Consider the following 15,433-nt stretch of genomic DNA (forward strand, 5'->3'; position numbering starts at 1 on the left):
TGAGTGTAATGACTTTGGTTTAATGAGAAAGACTTGGCTAATTTGTATTTTAAAATGGAATTGATTTTAAAGCTGTTTTATATACTTAATGATGCTGAACTACAAGGTGCTTGATTGATTAATTGACTGTATATAATTGTCCGACAGCACCCTTATAAAGGCAAACACTTTTAGTGAATAAAACATGGCTTGCTAAAAAGGACGTGTGATATTTTTTAATTTGGGTGTCCTCAAAGCTCTGCAGCAGTCTGCAGCCCGCTGTGTTTGTTCTCAAACCTACACACTGTAAACAACGCCAACTTAAAAGAGGCATCATTTTCATTTAGTTCAAGTAGGCATGGGAAAACAAATCCCCTACTGTCCTTTAAATAAACCCAGCAGTGTAATTGTTACACAAGCTGATATCCCTCTCAGTGTTCATAATAGGTGCAACACTCTACAAGGCTGCTGTCTCACTTTAAACAAATGTTTGGATTATATTCAGTAGAGTAGTATTACTTTTCATTTCCTGTGATAGCAACATTGTAATGGAATATTGGGTGACATTAAAATGGTCTTCTTTCCTCAGTAGACTAACCAGTTTCAGCCGTGGCCCGTAATTTGTTAGCTGGTGTGTCGAAGGGGTGTTAGTGTTTGTGCTGCTTTTTGACACTGATTACCGGTTAGGTCAAAAGAGGAATGCTACAACAGTGGAGATAAATGGTAGTATACAACGGAGCTGTTGATAATAAAATACTATGTATTATAAATGAGGAGATTGCAGGGTTTGTTTAAGAACTAGAAATTAAGCCATTACAACGTGGTGTATTTACTGAATGAATTACATTGAATTGTTTACTTTTAAATGGACATGCATAATGTTAGCTTTTGTATAAACAATAAAGCACTGCTGCTAATTTGCTAAATCTTAATACCAATTGTCTCCTTTTTGTTTAGAATGACATCATACCGCTTCATGTGGCTTCAAAAAGAGGCAACAGCAACATGCTCAAGTTGTTGCTGGACAGAGGGTCCAAAATTGATGCAAAGACCAAGGTGAGACTGTGGACATAATTCTCCTCAGAAAACTGTTCGACATTTCTGGATGAAAATCTGGTCTGTTGGTTGCTGATGGGCAGCTTTATTTTTACCCTGGTTTGGATACAAAAAAGGCAGTTCATTAGGCAGACCTTTCTTCCACGAAAACAGGGCCCATTCGTCAGTATGTCAAATGATGTTTCCTAATGCAATGACATTCCTTTTGTGGAAATCAGTAAATGTTTGATACACAACAAGCCACCAAAAGGGCCATTTTATAAAACATTGAATATGTCTTGTGTTTATTATTTGCTCGTTAATGCGAGAACTGCTATCCAGATGCATTTTTAAATGTTTGTTGAAAAAGAAGGGATAGGTTTGTTTTGTCTCCTGTGATTTATTCACTCCTGGCTTTCTTCACTTTCAGGACGGTCTGACACCTCTTCACTGTGGGGCGAGGAGCGGGCACGAGCAGATTGTAGAAATCCTGCTGGACCGAGGAGCGCCTTTCCTGTCCAAGACCAAGGTAGCTAGTGGGACGATACATTCAGGAGACTCTGTTGAGCTCAGAATAGGAAAGCAAAATTCATAAACACGTTTTTCTTTCACTGATTGACACTTAAAACAGGTTATACATTGTTTATTACATTGTAAATAGCTTTCCTAAGCACTATTTGACACCTGTTAACCCATCAGAAGGTCCTAGGTGTAGCGTTGTCGCATTGTCTGCATAACATCTGTGCGACCTCTCCACAACAGCCGCTGCGTAGCGATTGAACAGTTTGACCGCGCAGGACGACCAGTGTAACAAACCAGACATTGTTGTAATGACCTCATTATAACAATGCTCCTGTAACAACTTCCTTCAAAGTCTTTCTGTGCCGCGCATGGACCGGCCCTAACTTACTGTGTGTGTCTGTCCATCTGTCTACGTGTCCGTCTGGGTGTGTTGTCTGTCTGTCTCTCTCTTTGTCTCGCTCTCTCTCCCCCCCACCATAGAACGGGCTGTCCCCGCTCCACATGGCCACTCAGGGGGACCACCTGAACTGTGTGCAGCTCCTGCTCCAGCACGACGTGCCGGTGGACGACGTCACCAACGACTACCTGACGGCGCTGCACGTCGCCGCCCACTGTGGTCACTACAAGGTGGCCAAGCTCATCGTGGACAAGAAGGCCAACCCCAACGCCAAGGCTCTGGTAAGGAAAAGTGTTGGAATCAGAATACCTTGATTCGTCCCACAGAGGGGAAATGTGTTACACTGTCCTATTTGACAAAAGCATCAAGTAGATATAATGTATTGTAGAAGTTGTGAATCAACAGAGAAAAACAACTTCTATCTTTGACTACTAGGTGTGAATTCAAGGTTTTTCTGGACAAAAACAAATATAACCATTTAGTGCAAAAAAATTTCCTTGTCGAAATGAAGGTTTATTTTATTAGAATCAAGAACCAAACTAATAAAGAAAATGTGCAGATTGCGGTTTTGTGTTATGGAGGTACCATTGTTGTATCATAAAGGTAATGCAATGCAAATGTGCCAGCCAAAAGCCTTTCGCTGCACCAATGTTTGAAAAGGACTGATATACAAAGGGGTACAAAGTATCATCAGATTGATACATGAAGCAGAAAAGAGGACAAATGGTGAAACTGGGAATAATCAATCCTGAAGTGTAGATCTGAAACTGACACAGATCCATACAAAGGGCAGAATGGAGGAGTGGAGGTACTGACAGGTTTCTCCGTCACCCTTGTGGTTTGCAGCTGACATTTTCTGTTCCAGCCATTCATTTCCTGGCATATCATTTGCTTTTCCTTATCAGCCAAGTAAAAGCAGCAACAGATGTCTTGTGACTGTGGAGAAGTTCATCCCTTACAGTGCAGATACTACAGTATAAGCCTTACACTGAGTTTTTTTTCTTTCCATGTGCAGAATGGCTTCACTCCGCTTCACATTGCCTGCAAGAAGAACAGAGTCAAAGTCATGGAGCTGTTGCTAAAACACGGGGCGTCTATCCAGGCTGTCACTGAGGTACTGAGCACTATTCTCTGATGGAATCTGCACGTGACACCATAAAGGTTTTCTTTAAAACTGCATTGACCTTTAACTATGCTGACGTGTGTCATTTTATACCTTGTGACCTGTTTTAATAATGTTTGTCTTTGTTTGAACTTGTTTTTCTGCAGTCTGGCCTGACGCCCATCCATGTGGCAGCCTTTATGGGCCATGAGAACATTGTCCACGCACTGACGAACCACGGAGCCTCCCCCAACACCACCAACGTAGTGAGTGGATCATTTGTAATGCACCGTTACATAAAATGCACACATTTTTTATTTAATAAATATTATTTAAGCACTTTGAGGACCAGGAAAAGCGCTATATAAATCAAATGTATTATTATTATTATTATTATTATTAATAATGCATACTTTTTTTAGTTTTCCTTCCCAATTTACTAAATTAAATGTAAGCTTAAAAAAACTTTACATTTAAGCTTAAAAAAACGTTTCAGAATTGTTCACATTTTCTATGGTTATTTGTTCTCACATTGTGTGTCATCATTACACATAACCTTACATTACTCTTGGGCTTTGTCACACTTAAAGGCCACACAAACATTAGCAGATGTATTTGTATTTCTTAGGCACTCTTACAGGAGGTGTTTGACATACTCGTGTCTTTTATTTCCACTTCGGGAAATCTACTGTTTATATTTTTATTTTTGTTCATTGTTAATTTGACTAGATTATATGTATTTTGTGTATAAATCCCACATCATTGCATCACTGACAACTGTTTCTGTGTGCCTTCCAGCGAGGAGAGACATCTCTCCACATGGCAGCGCGGGCGGGTCAGGCAGACGTAGTCCGATACCTGCTGAAGAACGGAGCCAAGGTTGAGACCAAGTCCAAGGTTAGAACACCGAGCTACATTATCAATCACCATTCACCAGTCGGGAAGTAAAAAAGCTACAAAATGATCAAATACGGGTCCAAAAGTCACTCTCTCCTTCTGCGCAGGATGACCAGACAGCGTTGCACATCTCCAGTCGGCTGGGGAAGGTCGACATCGTCCAGCAGCTGCTGCAGTGCGGCGCCTCGGCCAACGCTGCCACCACCTCAGGCTACACCCCCCTTCACCTGGCCGCGCGCGAAGGACACCAAGATGTTGCTGCCATGCTGCTGGAGCATGGAGCCATGCTCTGCTCCTCAACTAAGGTCAGTCTGATGGAGGGTTTTATTTTGAGCGCATAAAGTCATGGAGTTGGATGTCAATATTTATTTCCAATACACACAGAAATCTCAGGACAAACTGATGTGTGAGCTAGGGGAAAGTGAGAAAGAGGTTGACTGTTTGATTAACTGTCCTTTCTCCAAGGACATAGGCAGGTACTTTTTTTTTTAAATAATGACGTCAATTAAAATGTATTTATTTAGGCTGGAGGACTATAAGAACTTGAGTTGTGCTTCAGGAAAGGATTTCTTTTTCTTTTTTCACAAAACGATAATAGAAATGTTGTAATGTAATGAACTGTTGGACTACTGCAGCTGTCTTTTTGTTGTCTCAAAAACCAGAGGGATGCACTTTGTGTGCATGATATGAAAATAAAGAAATCAATCAATTTAAAGACCCAAGCATCACTGAAAAGACCATCATCAATATTGCAGTCCTTTGTATCTCCACTAGTGGGCACCAGTCTTATGATGTTTATCAGTCAGAGTTTGCTGAGATATAATGTTGTGACAAGTGCATTTATAAGACCAATAACCTGCCTGTAACCAGCCTACAAGACTCAAGCATGTTAGGTTCTGTCACACAGAGAATCAAATGAATGCTGGTGTCTATATTCAGGTCAGTGGTAGTAATCGTGTTGGCCCAGTAAGACAATTCTTCTTCTTCTTTTTTTACCTCAGGAGGGTTTTTTCTGTCAAAGCGACCCACTGTGGGGGAATGATGTCAGTTTTTGGTGCCGTTTGTTTCACATGTGACTAATTGCACGGATCAAGGTCAAAGAGAGATTTAGCGTAGACTTCGTGTGTGATAGTATGTTGCTGGGGGCTGTCTTTCAAGGTGACCGCTGTCAGTGGAACAAATTAATGAACGGTAAACCCCATGGTGCCAATGCGCACGCTTTCTCTTTCCCTCTCTCTCTTTCTCAGGCACACACACACACACACACACAATTACATCTTTAGGGACGTAACCTGAGTCAGCTGTTCAATGAAATGATGTCATACAAATAAGGCAATAGAGGAGTTGTGAGATCGAAACCTTGAATTTACTAATTTGTGATAAAACATTTGATCATAAATATTTTTTGCAATTTTATAACATTTCAAACAAACCTGTATCAAGCAACCTGTGTTCTCTCACGTTACCCTTTAGTCTATATGAATACTAACCAATCAGACAAACTAGGACATGTGTTTCAGAGCATGGACTAGAAGACCCACATTCTTCAGGAAAATAGGACCTAATGTCTTTAAATATCTTCTCATCCACACAGGAAGAAGCCCAGATTAGCATAATCACATTATACAGCAGCCATTTATAGATCTGAATGCACGAGGAAAAAGGGGTCTTTGGCTCAGTCTCTCAGTGTATCATAGCTTGTTGTTATTAATAATTTAATCAAGCACAGATAATACTCATTTATAGGTCAAGTTATAAAAAGGTTGATTTAGTGAATTTTGTATAGCTTTAAAAATATATTGCAGCTTAATTAAAAAGGTAGTGTCATGTGTCAGATGTCATACAAAGGGAAAACATACTTGTTTACTAAATGTTAAAACATATTTTCATTTGTTCTTCTATTTAACCCTGCATGCTATTAATTTGTGCGCGTGTAGTATTTTAAATATAAATGTGTGTGGTCATTGTACTTCGGGTAGGTGTCTTGTTGCGTTTTCATGTAGGTGTCTCTTGTTACGTTAGTAGTTAGTTAGCCTATGACGTAAGGGTATATAAGCCCATTTAACGATTTTTGTTAAGATCCATGAGACATAGCGAGTCAGTGAAACAGTTTGATTTAACTAAATCAGTTGATATAAACCACATTTGGTCCCTTTAAGTAAAACTAAGTATCTGTTACATTGCTTGTACACATCCTTAATTTCTGAAGTTCTTCTTACTCAACAGATTTATTTACAACTATGTGAGAAAATATGTTGTTGTGAAGAAGAGCTCGACCCCAGGCCTACAAGGTCCTGACATAAAACAACCTAAACATTGACTTCCTGTTTGAATACTTCCTCTCCATCTTCCCACTGTCTTTCATTTTGTTGATATATTTTATTTTGTGTTCAACAGAAAGGGTTCAGTCCGCTGCATGTGGCTGCAAAGTACGGCAAGATGGAGGTGGCCAGTCTCCTCCTGCAGAAGAGAGCTGCTCCTGATGCTGCTGGAAAGGTGAGGTGTCTTTTAAAAAGGAGAAGAAGAAGCCTGGTGCAGAAACACACGCTAGGGAGTCCATCTTGAACTGACAATAATTCTTAAGAGTGTTTACAGATGTGTTGCTGTTGGAAAACATGAGCTGTCTGAGCAGGGAGGGGCCTGGCACAGACATCGCTCCACATATTAATCAGGAGTGTTCCTGGATAAGAGTAATAGTTCTCAAGTAATCCCTAAAATATCCTGTGAAGAGCTAGGAATAGAGCTAATAGGATTATAAAATATGTTTGTAGAAAGCTACTTCATATAAAAAGTAGTGGATCACACAGTTAGCTTTTCCAGTGGGACACATGCCCACAATGGCAGTGACAGTGGCCATTTGTCATCCTGCTAGTCTTGTTTACGCTTACCCTTATTCAACATATTTTTCAAATCAAATCAAGTTTTATTTATATAGTACATTTATAAACGATTTTTGGTTGAGCCAAAGTGTTGTACATATAATAAATGAGGTGGAGCGGCAGGTTTAAGACTGATCCCAGGACAACAGAGCCAACAGATGCTTGTGCTGAGAAAACCTTCTGGGTAGATTTGCTTTTATTCCCCTGGTGATGCACTTATTCCACCTCCGCATGCAGCCGTGTCCAAATGCATTTGTACACACATGCACACACACATATTGATGCACTTATTTAGCTAGTTGTGTGTGTGCGTGCGTGCGTGTGCGTGTGCGTGTGTGTGTGTGTGTGTGTGTGTGTGTGTGTGTGTGTGTGTGTGTGTCACCATCTGAGAGCGTTTAGCATAATGGCAGTCAGGTATGATAATGGAGCTTCCACACTGCTCTGTGGTGTTCTACTATCAGTCCAAAAAAACAACAAAATCAGACCTTTACTTTGGTTTAAGTTTGTTTTGTTGAAAAATGAAAGACAACACAACTTTATTTGATTTCTTCAGGTTTTTACCCAAAATATGATTTGAGTTTCACATCTCTCCCGGTAACATCACAACAGCTCATGAGATTATCAGGATATATTCTGCTCACTCTTTATTTTCAATATGAAGGACATAATAGCGGCTTCCTGTGATATAAACTGATTACTGTGTGACTGGAATACTTTGGGTGTAGCTCAGAGTGCGCAAACTTGCATACCCATTTTATGTTAGGGTCTCATCCCTAATATAAGATGTAACATGCTGCTACTGCACTGCTAGCACTCTAATGTTGCTGCTCCTCCTACTAATGCTAACATATGAATAATTGATTCATCACTGTCCCATAAAACCATCTATCTCCAACTTTGGTGCTATTAAAAATTGTTTCACATAACATGTAGGATGAACAACACGGAAAAGTCTGTTTACATGTTGTAGGGTGTACAACTGCATTACTATATGTGGAAATGATCTTACTTAAGCTAAATAAACCATTCAAAAAAACAATAGGATCAAATGTGACGTTGTCGAGATGGATTTAAGTGGCTATAGCCAAGACATTTTCCCCTTAGCTTTTTCTTGATGTAGGTTCCAGCATTATGGTGTTGCTTTAAACTGTTTCCTGCACTAACTTTCTTCCATCAGTTTGATGTTGATCTCCCTCCATGGCATTAACAAACTGGTTCTTTTATTTTACTTTTCGGCAATCCTCTAACCTGGTGTTTTGCTGCTTGCTTGTGTGTGTGTGTGTGTGTGTGTGTGTGTGTGTGTGTGTGTGTGTGTGTGTGTGTGTGTGTGTGTGTGTGTGTGTGTGTGTGTGTGTGTGTGTGTGTGTGTGTGTGTGTGTGTGTGTGTGTGTGTGTGTGTGTGTGTGTGTGTGTGTGTGTGTGTGTGTGTGTGTGTGTGTGTGTGTGTGTGTGTGTGTGTGTGTGTGTGTGTGTGTGTGTGTGTGTGTGCTTGGGTGTTATAGAGTGGGCTAACTCCTCTGCATGTAGCCGCTCACTACGATAATCAGAGAGTGGCTCTGCTCCTGCTGGATCAGGGAGCTTCCCCACACGCTGCCGCCAAGGTATCCACACAAACACGCATTCACACACATACTACCTGGCTTTTACTCTCAGCGCCGTCTCACACCATTGGACATCTGTATGAACATGTACTAGTGACCCTTTTGCTCCCAGTTCCTCTTGTCCATTCTTTGAGTGAATATGCAGCTTTTCCTTTGAGCTCAGCAAATTCTTTGAAATCACTCGACCAGCCAAAATGTAGCTCATATTGGCACTGGTGGTTTGCTATATGTTCCTATTTCTTGTAAAACAGCACTGGAGGGCACATGTGAAAGGACTGTTTATGTGTTATACATGTCGTAAGTTACTCAGCAGTCCTCCACTACGACAAAACCACCCACTCTGTGAAGTCCTTTCCAGAGCTGTACATTTTGTGTGTTCCCAATAAAAAGCTCTCATAAGACACACTTGTGTTGCTCTTGTTGAAATGTCTGACAGACATTTCACACATGGCCGTCGACACATGGTGGAGTTGTGGTTAGTCTCCTGCTTTGCTTTTGTAGTCTGTCAAAACCACAGAGCAAGTATGAGCAGAATGGCAGAACCACTTTCCACAATACGGCAGGAAATGACTGTTTTCGGCTGTCAACTAACAGTTAAAGTGCCCCGCTAGAGGAGACAAAAGCTTGTAAAGCTAATTTATAGCTAGCTGTATTTATTCCTTCCTCCTTCCCACACTCTTAGTCATGTCTCTTTGCTTCCCTTTCTCTTAGTTTCTACCTCTATAAATTGTGTTTAATTTGGCTGGGACTTTTGGAAAGGGATCAATCTGTCTTCTTGTCTAGAAGCAATGTCACACACACATGCAAACATATGATCAGAGTCATCGCAGAACACATTTCTCATGCGTCATATCTCTGGACTAAAGACAGGAAGATCAGAAATTATTATCTTTTTATTTGTGACATCGGTGTTACTATAAACACTTTTGTGACTTAAGTAGTTCACGTGGATCATGTTCAACAATATTTATTGGATGACAGACACACTTATTTTGACACTTTAATCAATCCACGGCTAAGAACAAATTGTTAGATCACATGACCTTAGATTTGTGTCGTAACTAAATGCATAATACTGTATGTTGATATGGAAATCTATGCATCACGCCTTTCTGGTTGTGATGCCAAACCTTTGTCCCTCTATATTGAGTCTGTGATTGTAGTTACCGTGTGGAATGCACTACTGAAACTTCTGACCTTGTTTTTAGTATTACTCCTTTTTATCGAAGCTCATTAGTTGGCATTCCAGTGTAGCCAAATGCTTTTCTGTCCTGTTCAAGTAATATGTGTTATTGAATTGAATGGCCATCCTATAACATTTCTATACTTCATATAGTCTTCAATGTATGAAGTTGATTCTGTTTAGATTCAGAACCCAAATGAATACATGATGTAAAAGGCCCTCGACTGAACCTCTGAGCTTGCCATTTCTCAGTACACTGAAATAGACAACAAATAATACACAGAGGAAAAAGAGCTCATTCCAACGCCTTAACTCCTGCGTCTCTTTCAACCTGCCTCAGAATGGCTACACGCCGCTCCATATCGCTGCCAAAAAGAACCAAATGGACATTGGGACCACACTGCTGGAGTACGGCGCGGACACCAACGCAGTGACGCGGCAGGGCATCAGCCCGATCCACCTGGCAGCGCAGGAGGGCAGCGTGGACCTGGTGTCCCTGCTGCTGACCAAGAACGCCAACGTCAACACGTGCAATAAGGTGAGAGCAGTGACGTAGCTGCAGTATGCTCCGTCACAAAACAAGAGCATTCCTTTATGCACACTCTTCAAACACACAAATGCAGATCTGCTTTAATGCTCGCATCACCATTTTGGGAACGAGATAAAGATACTGTAGAAAAACAGATGGGTCTTTAAAGTATGTTTCCAGCATCCTGTTTCCTGTGAGAGGTAGCATGTTTCAGTCTTGTTATGTGCTCCCAGCATAATGTACATGATTGTGTGTGTCCTTTCCTGTTATACAGAGCGGACTTACACCACTCCACTTAGCAGCTCAGGAGGACAAGGTCAATGTTGCAGAAGTCCTTCTCAACCACGGTGCTGATGTCAACCCACAAACAAAGGTGAAGCTTTCTCAGATATTATATATAATCGTATGAAACACACACTGATAGGGGTCTGTATATCTCTTTTAGCCGCTAAGGTTTGGTGAGAAGCCGTCAATATACACCCACGGTTTTGTGTTTTCCTTTTTAAGTGGAATTTTCTGTAAAGTTTAATAGTGGCTATAAATCCCACTTCACACACTCTTAGGCACACACACTCACACACACACACACACACACACACACACACACACACACACACACACACACACACACACACACACACACACACACACACACTAGTCTGCGATCATCTCAGGTGCTACATAAATAAAGGATTGCTACCTGAGTGGAAGGTGTTCATGCATTTATGGATGCTCCCTGCACTGCAGCAAACACACACACACATGCTCTTTTATTCAGTCACACTCTGCCAGTTTCATTCACTTACACACAGACACACACACACACACACACACACACACACACACACACACACACACACACACACACACACACACACACACATGGGCCCCATAAAAGGCTGCTCACGTTCACTGAGACAAACCTGCAGCAGCAGAAGGTTGGACTAACACAAGGTTATGTACTGTGTGTACGTGGGTCTGTGTGTATTTGTGCTGACAGGACAGTTGTTTACAGCAAAGAGGTTATTCACTCACTGATCTCCCCCATTACCATAATGCACTGTGCTCATAATTCAGCAAGGACATGAAATATGACACAGCTTGGACGTTGTATTTACAATCAGAGATAGCATGCTTAGACAAAGAGGTTAATAAATTGTTGCCATATAAACCATGAGTTTTCTCTCATATAATAATTCAAATGTGTACGAAAAGCCCTTGGTACCTTGCATTTCATTCACTTTAACATAAAAGCTAGTTCATTAAGAACCTGTGATGTAACAAGATGAGGTATTCAGTCCGTATAGGTTATATTCCACCTTTTTTCCTCTCGTCGCCCTTTAACGTCTCTGTCTCTTCCTCCTGCAGATGGGTTACACACCGCTGCATGTGGCCTGTCACTATGGCAACGCAAAGATGGCAAACATCCTGCTGCAGAACCATGCCGGAGTGAATGGAAAAACAAAGGTAAAAAAGCACATGTTCACCCACCTAAACACACTCTCATGCACAACGTTGTAGTTTTATATAATAGATCTTCTAAATCATCATATGTAATATGTATTTTCTCTCCCTGGATGTTTGTGTGTCTGTAGAACGGGTACACTCCTCTACACCAAGCGGCTCAGCAGGGCCACACCCACATCATCAACCTGCTGCTTCAGCACGGGGCCTCGGCCAACGAGCTCACTCTGGTCAGTGCACAAACACACTGGCACACACACATGCTCCAACAGAGCTGATGAAATAACGAACGCTCTGTTTTCTGTCTGCCTCCTGTGAATAACTTCCTGTTTCTGCTCAGAATGGGAACGCTGCCCTGTCCATCGCCCGTCGTCTCGGATACATCTCTGTGGTCGACACTCTGAGGCCTGTGACGGACGAAAACCTGACCACCATGGTGAGACACTAAGTCCTTTCATTGCTATCTCATCAAATAAGATAAGAGGTATTTTATTAATCCCAATTTGGGAAATGTTTTTTTTGCACATAATAACACATTAAAAGAGTAGAAATAAACAATACTACAATATAAACATCTCAAAACAGAAATAGAAATAAACCGTTTATTTGTCAGACCTAAACTGTCTGACAAAAAAAAACACTATTGAAGGGCCAGTTTTCTGTTAACTCATATGATTAAATGCACACAATATATAGATAATAATATAATCACATCACCATGTCAACCCTAATATGAATACAAAAGCCACGCTAATGAAACAAATCCAAGAAATTAACCTGTTTATAATTAAAAAGTTGTTTCATATTTTTGATTCTTCCGTACCAGAGAATATGAAACAGTATACAATGATTTGAAAAGTGGGAATTTAGCATCGTTTTAAAGTTGAAATCACCATACTTTTTACGTGTTTTCCTACACTACTAAATCTCATATGCTTTGCCTCATTTACTCATTTACAAAGTATTAAAATAGTGACATGTTTTAATTGCTTTCCTACTTTGCAGGCAGCTATTCATTTTTATTTATTTCTGAATAGGAAAATAACTTAAAGCTCTTAAAAAAGTTATCAATCAACAACAAGGCAAGTAAGGATTTAAAACTTCACAATGTGAGATGAATAGTATAGAATTGTGGTTGTTTGTTAGCTAAAAACGTTAAATATACATAAGTAAAGTTTCAATTATTTATCGCTTCTGGATAAAAACATTTACAACCACTAGTGTTCCTGAATGAGCCGCTGTATTGAACTAAATGGAGACCAATTCCCCTCTCATATTAAGACTTGGCTGCCCAGACAGCATCATACTGTCAGTGGGGTCAGTCTGTGTGTCCTGCAAATCAGTCAGTAAGTCACGCTGGGTCACATGTGTGAAGTTGTCCTGATTAAGACACAGAGAGATTGGAGATTAAGGTTTCTCCTCAAATAGCTCAGGTCATTAACAGCGATCTGATCCACACACATGTCAGGAGTTAGAGGGGGAGGGAAGAAGGAGGAGAAAGTAGTAAAGAAGAGGAAGGAGTAGGATGATGGAGAGGTGACAGGAGTGAGGGGGGGGGGACAGAGAGGTCACTGAGGATCCTGCACAATCAGCAGCAAAGTGAATTAGCTGTGACTGTCTCTGTGTACAGTGAAGTTACTTAAAGATCAAGGTCGTTTCCCTGCTCCTCTGTGTGATGGATCTATTATTCCCTGTGCAGACGCCTCTGTGTTGTTTTATGTCTCCATTGAACCTACATCTGCAGCCTGTGGTCAGTTGTGTGTGTTAATGTGTGGCCTTCACACACACAGCACCATTACATCTTACTGTGCCTGAGGGGCCAGGGCTCAGATTCACTTTAACATCCATATTAGGAAACACACGTGAAGGTCACTCTTTGGTTGGAATGTAGACGCTCATCTTGTCACAATTGTCTCTAAAATGTTTATAGTTTGGGGTGATATAGCACCTTCAATATGTTTAGTATAGAGCTTAGTTTAGTATAGATATCAGCAGTCAAATCATTTGGTATGTTGGTATCGTATTCTTTAAAAACTATAATGCCGCATTTTTACTCCAATTCTCAAATTGGAACACAACACAATTATTGAGGCCAAAGTATTCACAATAAAGATATTATCGTAATATCCATAGAAAATTATATAAAATCTGTCAAATGTAATAACTTCAATTATTTTTCACTTTTCTTTTAGCAAACCAATGTATTCCAGAACAAAGATTAGTTTGTTACTATTTTGCCAAAACTGAATTGTTCATATTGTTTCGACATTTACAGAGTGCTTCAGAAAAACACAAAATCAACGTCCCAGAGACCATGAATGAGTTCCTCGACATGTCTGACGATGAAGGTATGTGAAAAAAGCAATAGTTTTACTAATGCCTCCTCATTTTCAGCCATTTATTACTAAAATGTCATTAATTGATACTTGCAAACTGTTGCTGCAGCTTGATAAAAATAAGTTATATTAATGCACTGCCTGATTTTTTACTTTGTGCTATGTGATATCATTTTCATTAACATGTGCATGTTTCACTGTAAATCTCACAGTCCGGGCCGATGTGCCGGAAACTACTATTCAGCTTTGCTGCTACTTCTCAATAGATAATATCAAGGGAAGAATCTGAATGCACATCCACTTTTTGGAATAAATCTATTTAAAGACATTTATTTTGAGCTGTTTTACCCTTGAATCTGGTCTTGGTTTTCAAGGAGGTTAAAGTGTGTGTTTCTATTCACAAACTGACACGGCTGATGTTATTTTCACTGCAACTCAAAAATAAAAACAAGGCCAATGTGACTCACTTTAGAGTTCACGTGACCGATTATGAAAAAATCCTGCATTGAGTAAATGAAATAATCCTGTCTCACTGTAAACCTCAATAAATAACACAACATTCACCGTAACATAGTTAGCATCAGAATAGCTTCTGTAGCGCTGCCAGGTCACATTGTTTCATGCTGCCCACTTCAGTCTTCTGCCCTTTGTTTTGGAACCAGCGAGCCAACAGGCCTGCAAAATTGATGAGCTTGTGCATGGGCCGTTGCCTAGTGGACATTCGGGGGGGGGGGGGGGGGTTGGAGTTTCTATGTCAGGTGATACAGCTAGACTCAACAAGTTGCACGTACACACACATATCAGGTGATAAAGGATGAGTTTGCACTGTGGCTGTATGATGAAGATCCTCATTGGCATAACTATGATTCAGTGTGTTATCACTACCATGCAGGAATTGTAAATAGGATTCCACGGCCTTATGTCCTCCACATAAACTGTTTATACTGTGCGCATAATACATCAACATTTGTACTCGTGCAGGGCGGTACAATGATATTCGCTTTCAGAAACAGAAAGCAGCACAAGACTGGCTTTATTCAGCTGACAGCACTCACTCCTTCATATTTTGTTGTGTGCGTGTGTGTGTGTGTGTGTGTGTGTGTGTGTGTGTGTGTGTGTGTGTGTGTGTGTGTGTGTGTGTGTGTGTGTGTGTGTGTGTGTGTGTGTGTGTGTGTGTGTGTGTGTGTGTGTGTGTGTGTGTGTGTGTGTGTGTGTGTGTGTGTGTGTGTGTGTGTGTGTGTGTGTGTGTGAGGAAGTAAAGCATTTCCACATCTCGGTTTAATCCTATATGGGGGAAACCAATCCTATTAAGTTGTAGGTGTGAGGGACACTCCTGGTCTCTGGCTATCGTGTGTGTGTGTGTGTGTGTGTGTGTGTGTGTGTGTGTGTGTGTGTGTGTGTGTGTGTGTGTGTGTGTGGTGTGTGTGGTGTGTGTGTGTGTGTGTGGTGTGTGTGTGGTGTGTGTGTGTGTGTGTGTGTGTGCGCGCGCGCGTGCGTGTGTGTGTGCGC

The 15,433-nt window shown here is 40.8% G+C and overlaps 1 protein-coding gene across 27 annotated transcripts in view; it reads left to right on the forward strand.

Annotated features, from left to right (window-relative positions):
• Positions 1–15,433, forward strand: part of LOC117459610 (ankyrin-3-like) — a 131,909-nt gene that overhangs the window by 75,629 nt on the left and 40,847 nt on the right. For 25 of the 27 annotated variants that reach the window (XM_071205743.1, XM_071205744.1, XM_071205739.1 and 22 more), the window contains 15 exons: positions 937–1,035; positions 1,445–1,543; positions 2,017–2,214; positions 2,949–3,047; positions 3,203–3,301; positions 3,834–3,932; positions 4,040–4,237; positions 6,330–6,428; positions 8,314–8,412; positions 9,936–10,133; positions 10,399–10,497; positions 11,493–11,591; positions 11,720–11,818; positions 11,929–12,024; positions 13,864–13,936. In XM_071205743.1, the coding sequence (XP_071061844.1) occupies positions 937–1,035; positions 1,445–1,543; positions 2,017–2,214; positions 2,949–3,047; positions 3,203–3,301; positions 3,834–3,932; positions 4,040–4,237; positions 6,330–6,428; positions 8,314–8,412; positions 9,936–10,133; positions 10,399–10,497; positions 11,493–11,591; positions 11,720–11,818; positions 11,929–12,024; positions 13,864–13,936 (1,753 nt within the window). The remainder of the gene's footprint in view (positions 1–936; positions 1,036–1,444; positions 1,544–2,016; positions 2,215–2,948; positions 3,048–3,202; positions 3,302–3,833; positions 3,933–4,039; positions 4,238–6,329; positions 6,429–8,313; positions 8,413–9,935; positions 10,134–10,398; positions 10,498–11,492; positions 11,592–11,719; positions 11,819–11,928; positions 12,025–13,863; positions 13,937–15,433) is intronic. The other 2 variants (XM_071205747.1, XM_071205748.1) reach the window with 1 other exon arrangement.

Source organism: Pseudochaenichthys georgianus, chromosome 15 (assembly GCF_902827115.2).
Source record: "Pseudochaenichthys georgianus chromosome 15, fPseGeo1.2, whole genome shotgun sequence".
NCBI classification, from domain to species: domain Eukaryota; kingdom Metazoa; phylum Chordata; class Actinopteri; order Perciformes; family Channichthyidae; genus Pseudochaenichthys; species Pseudochaenichthys georgianus.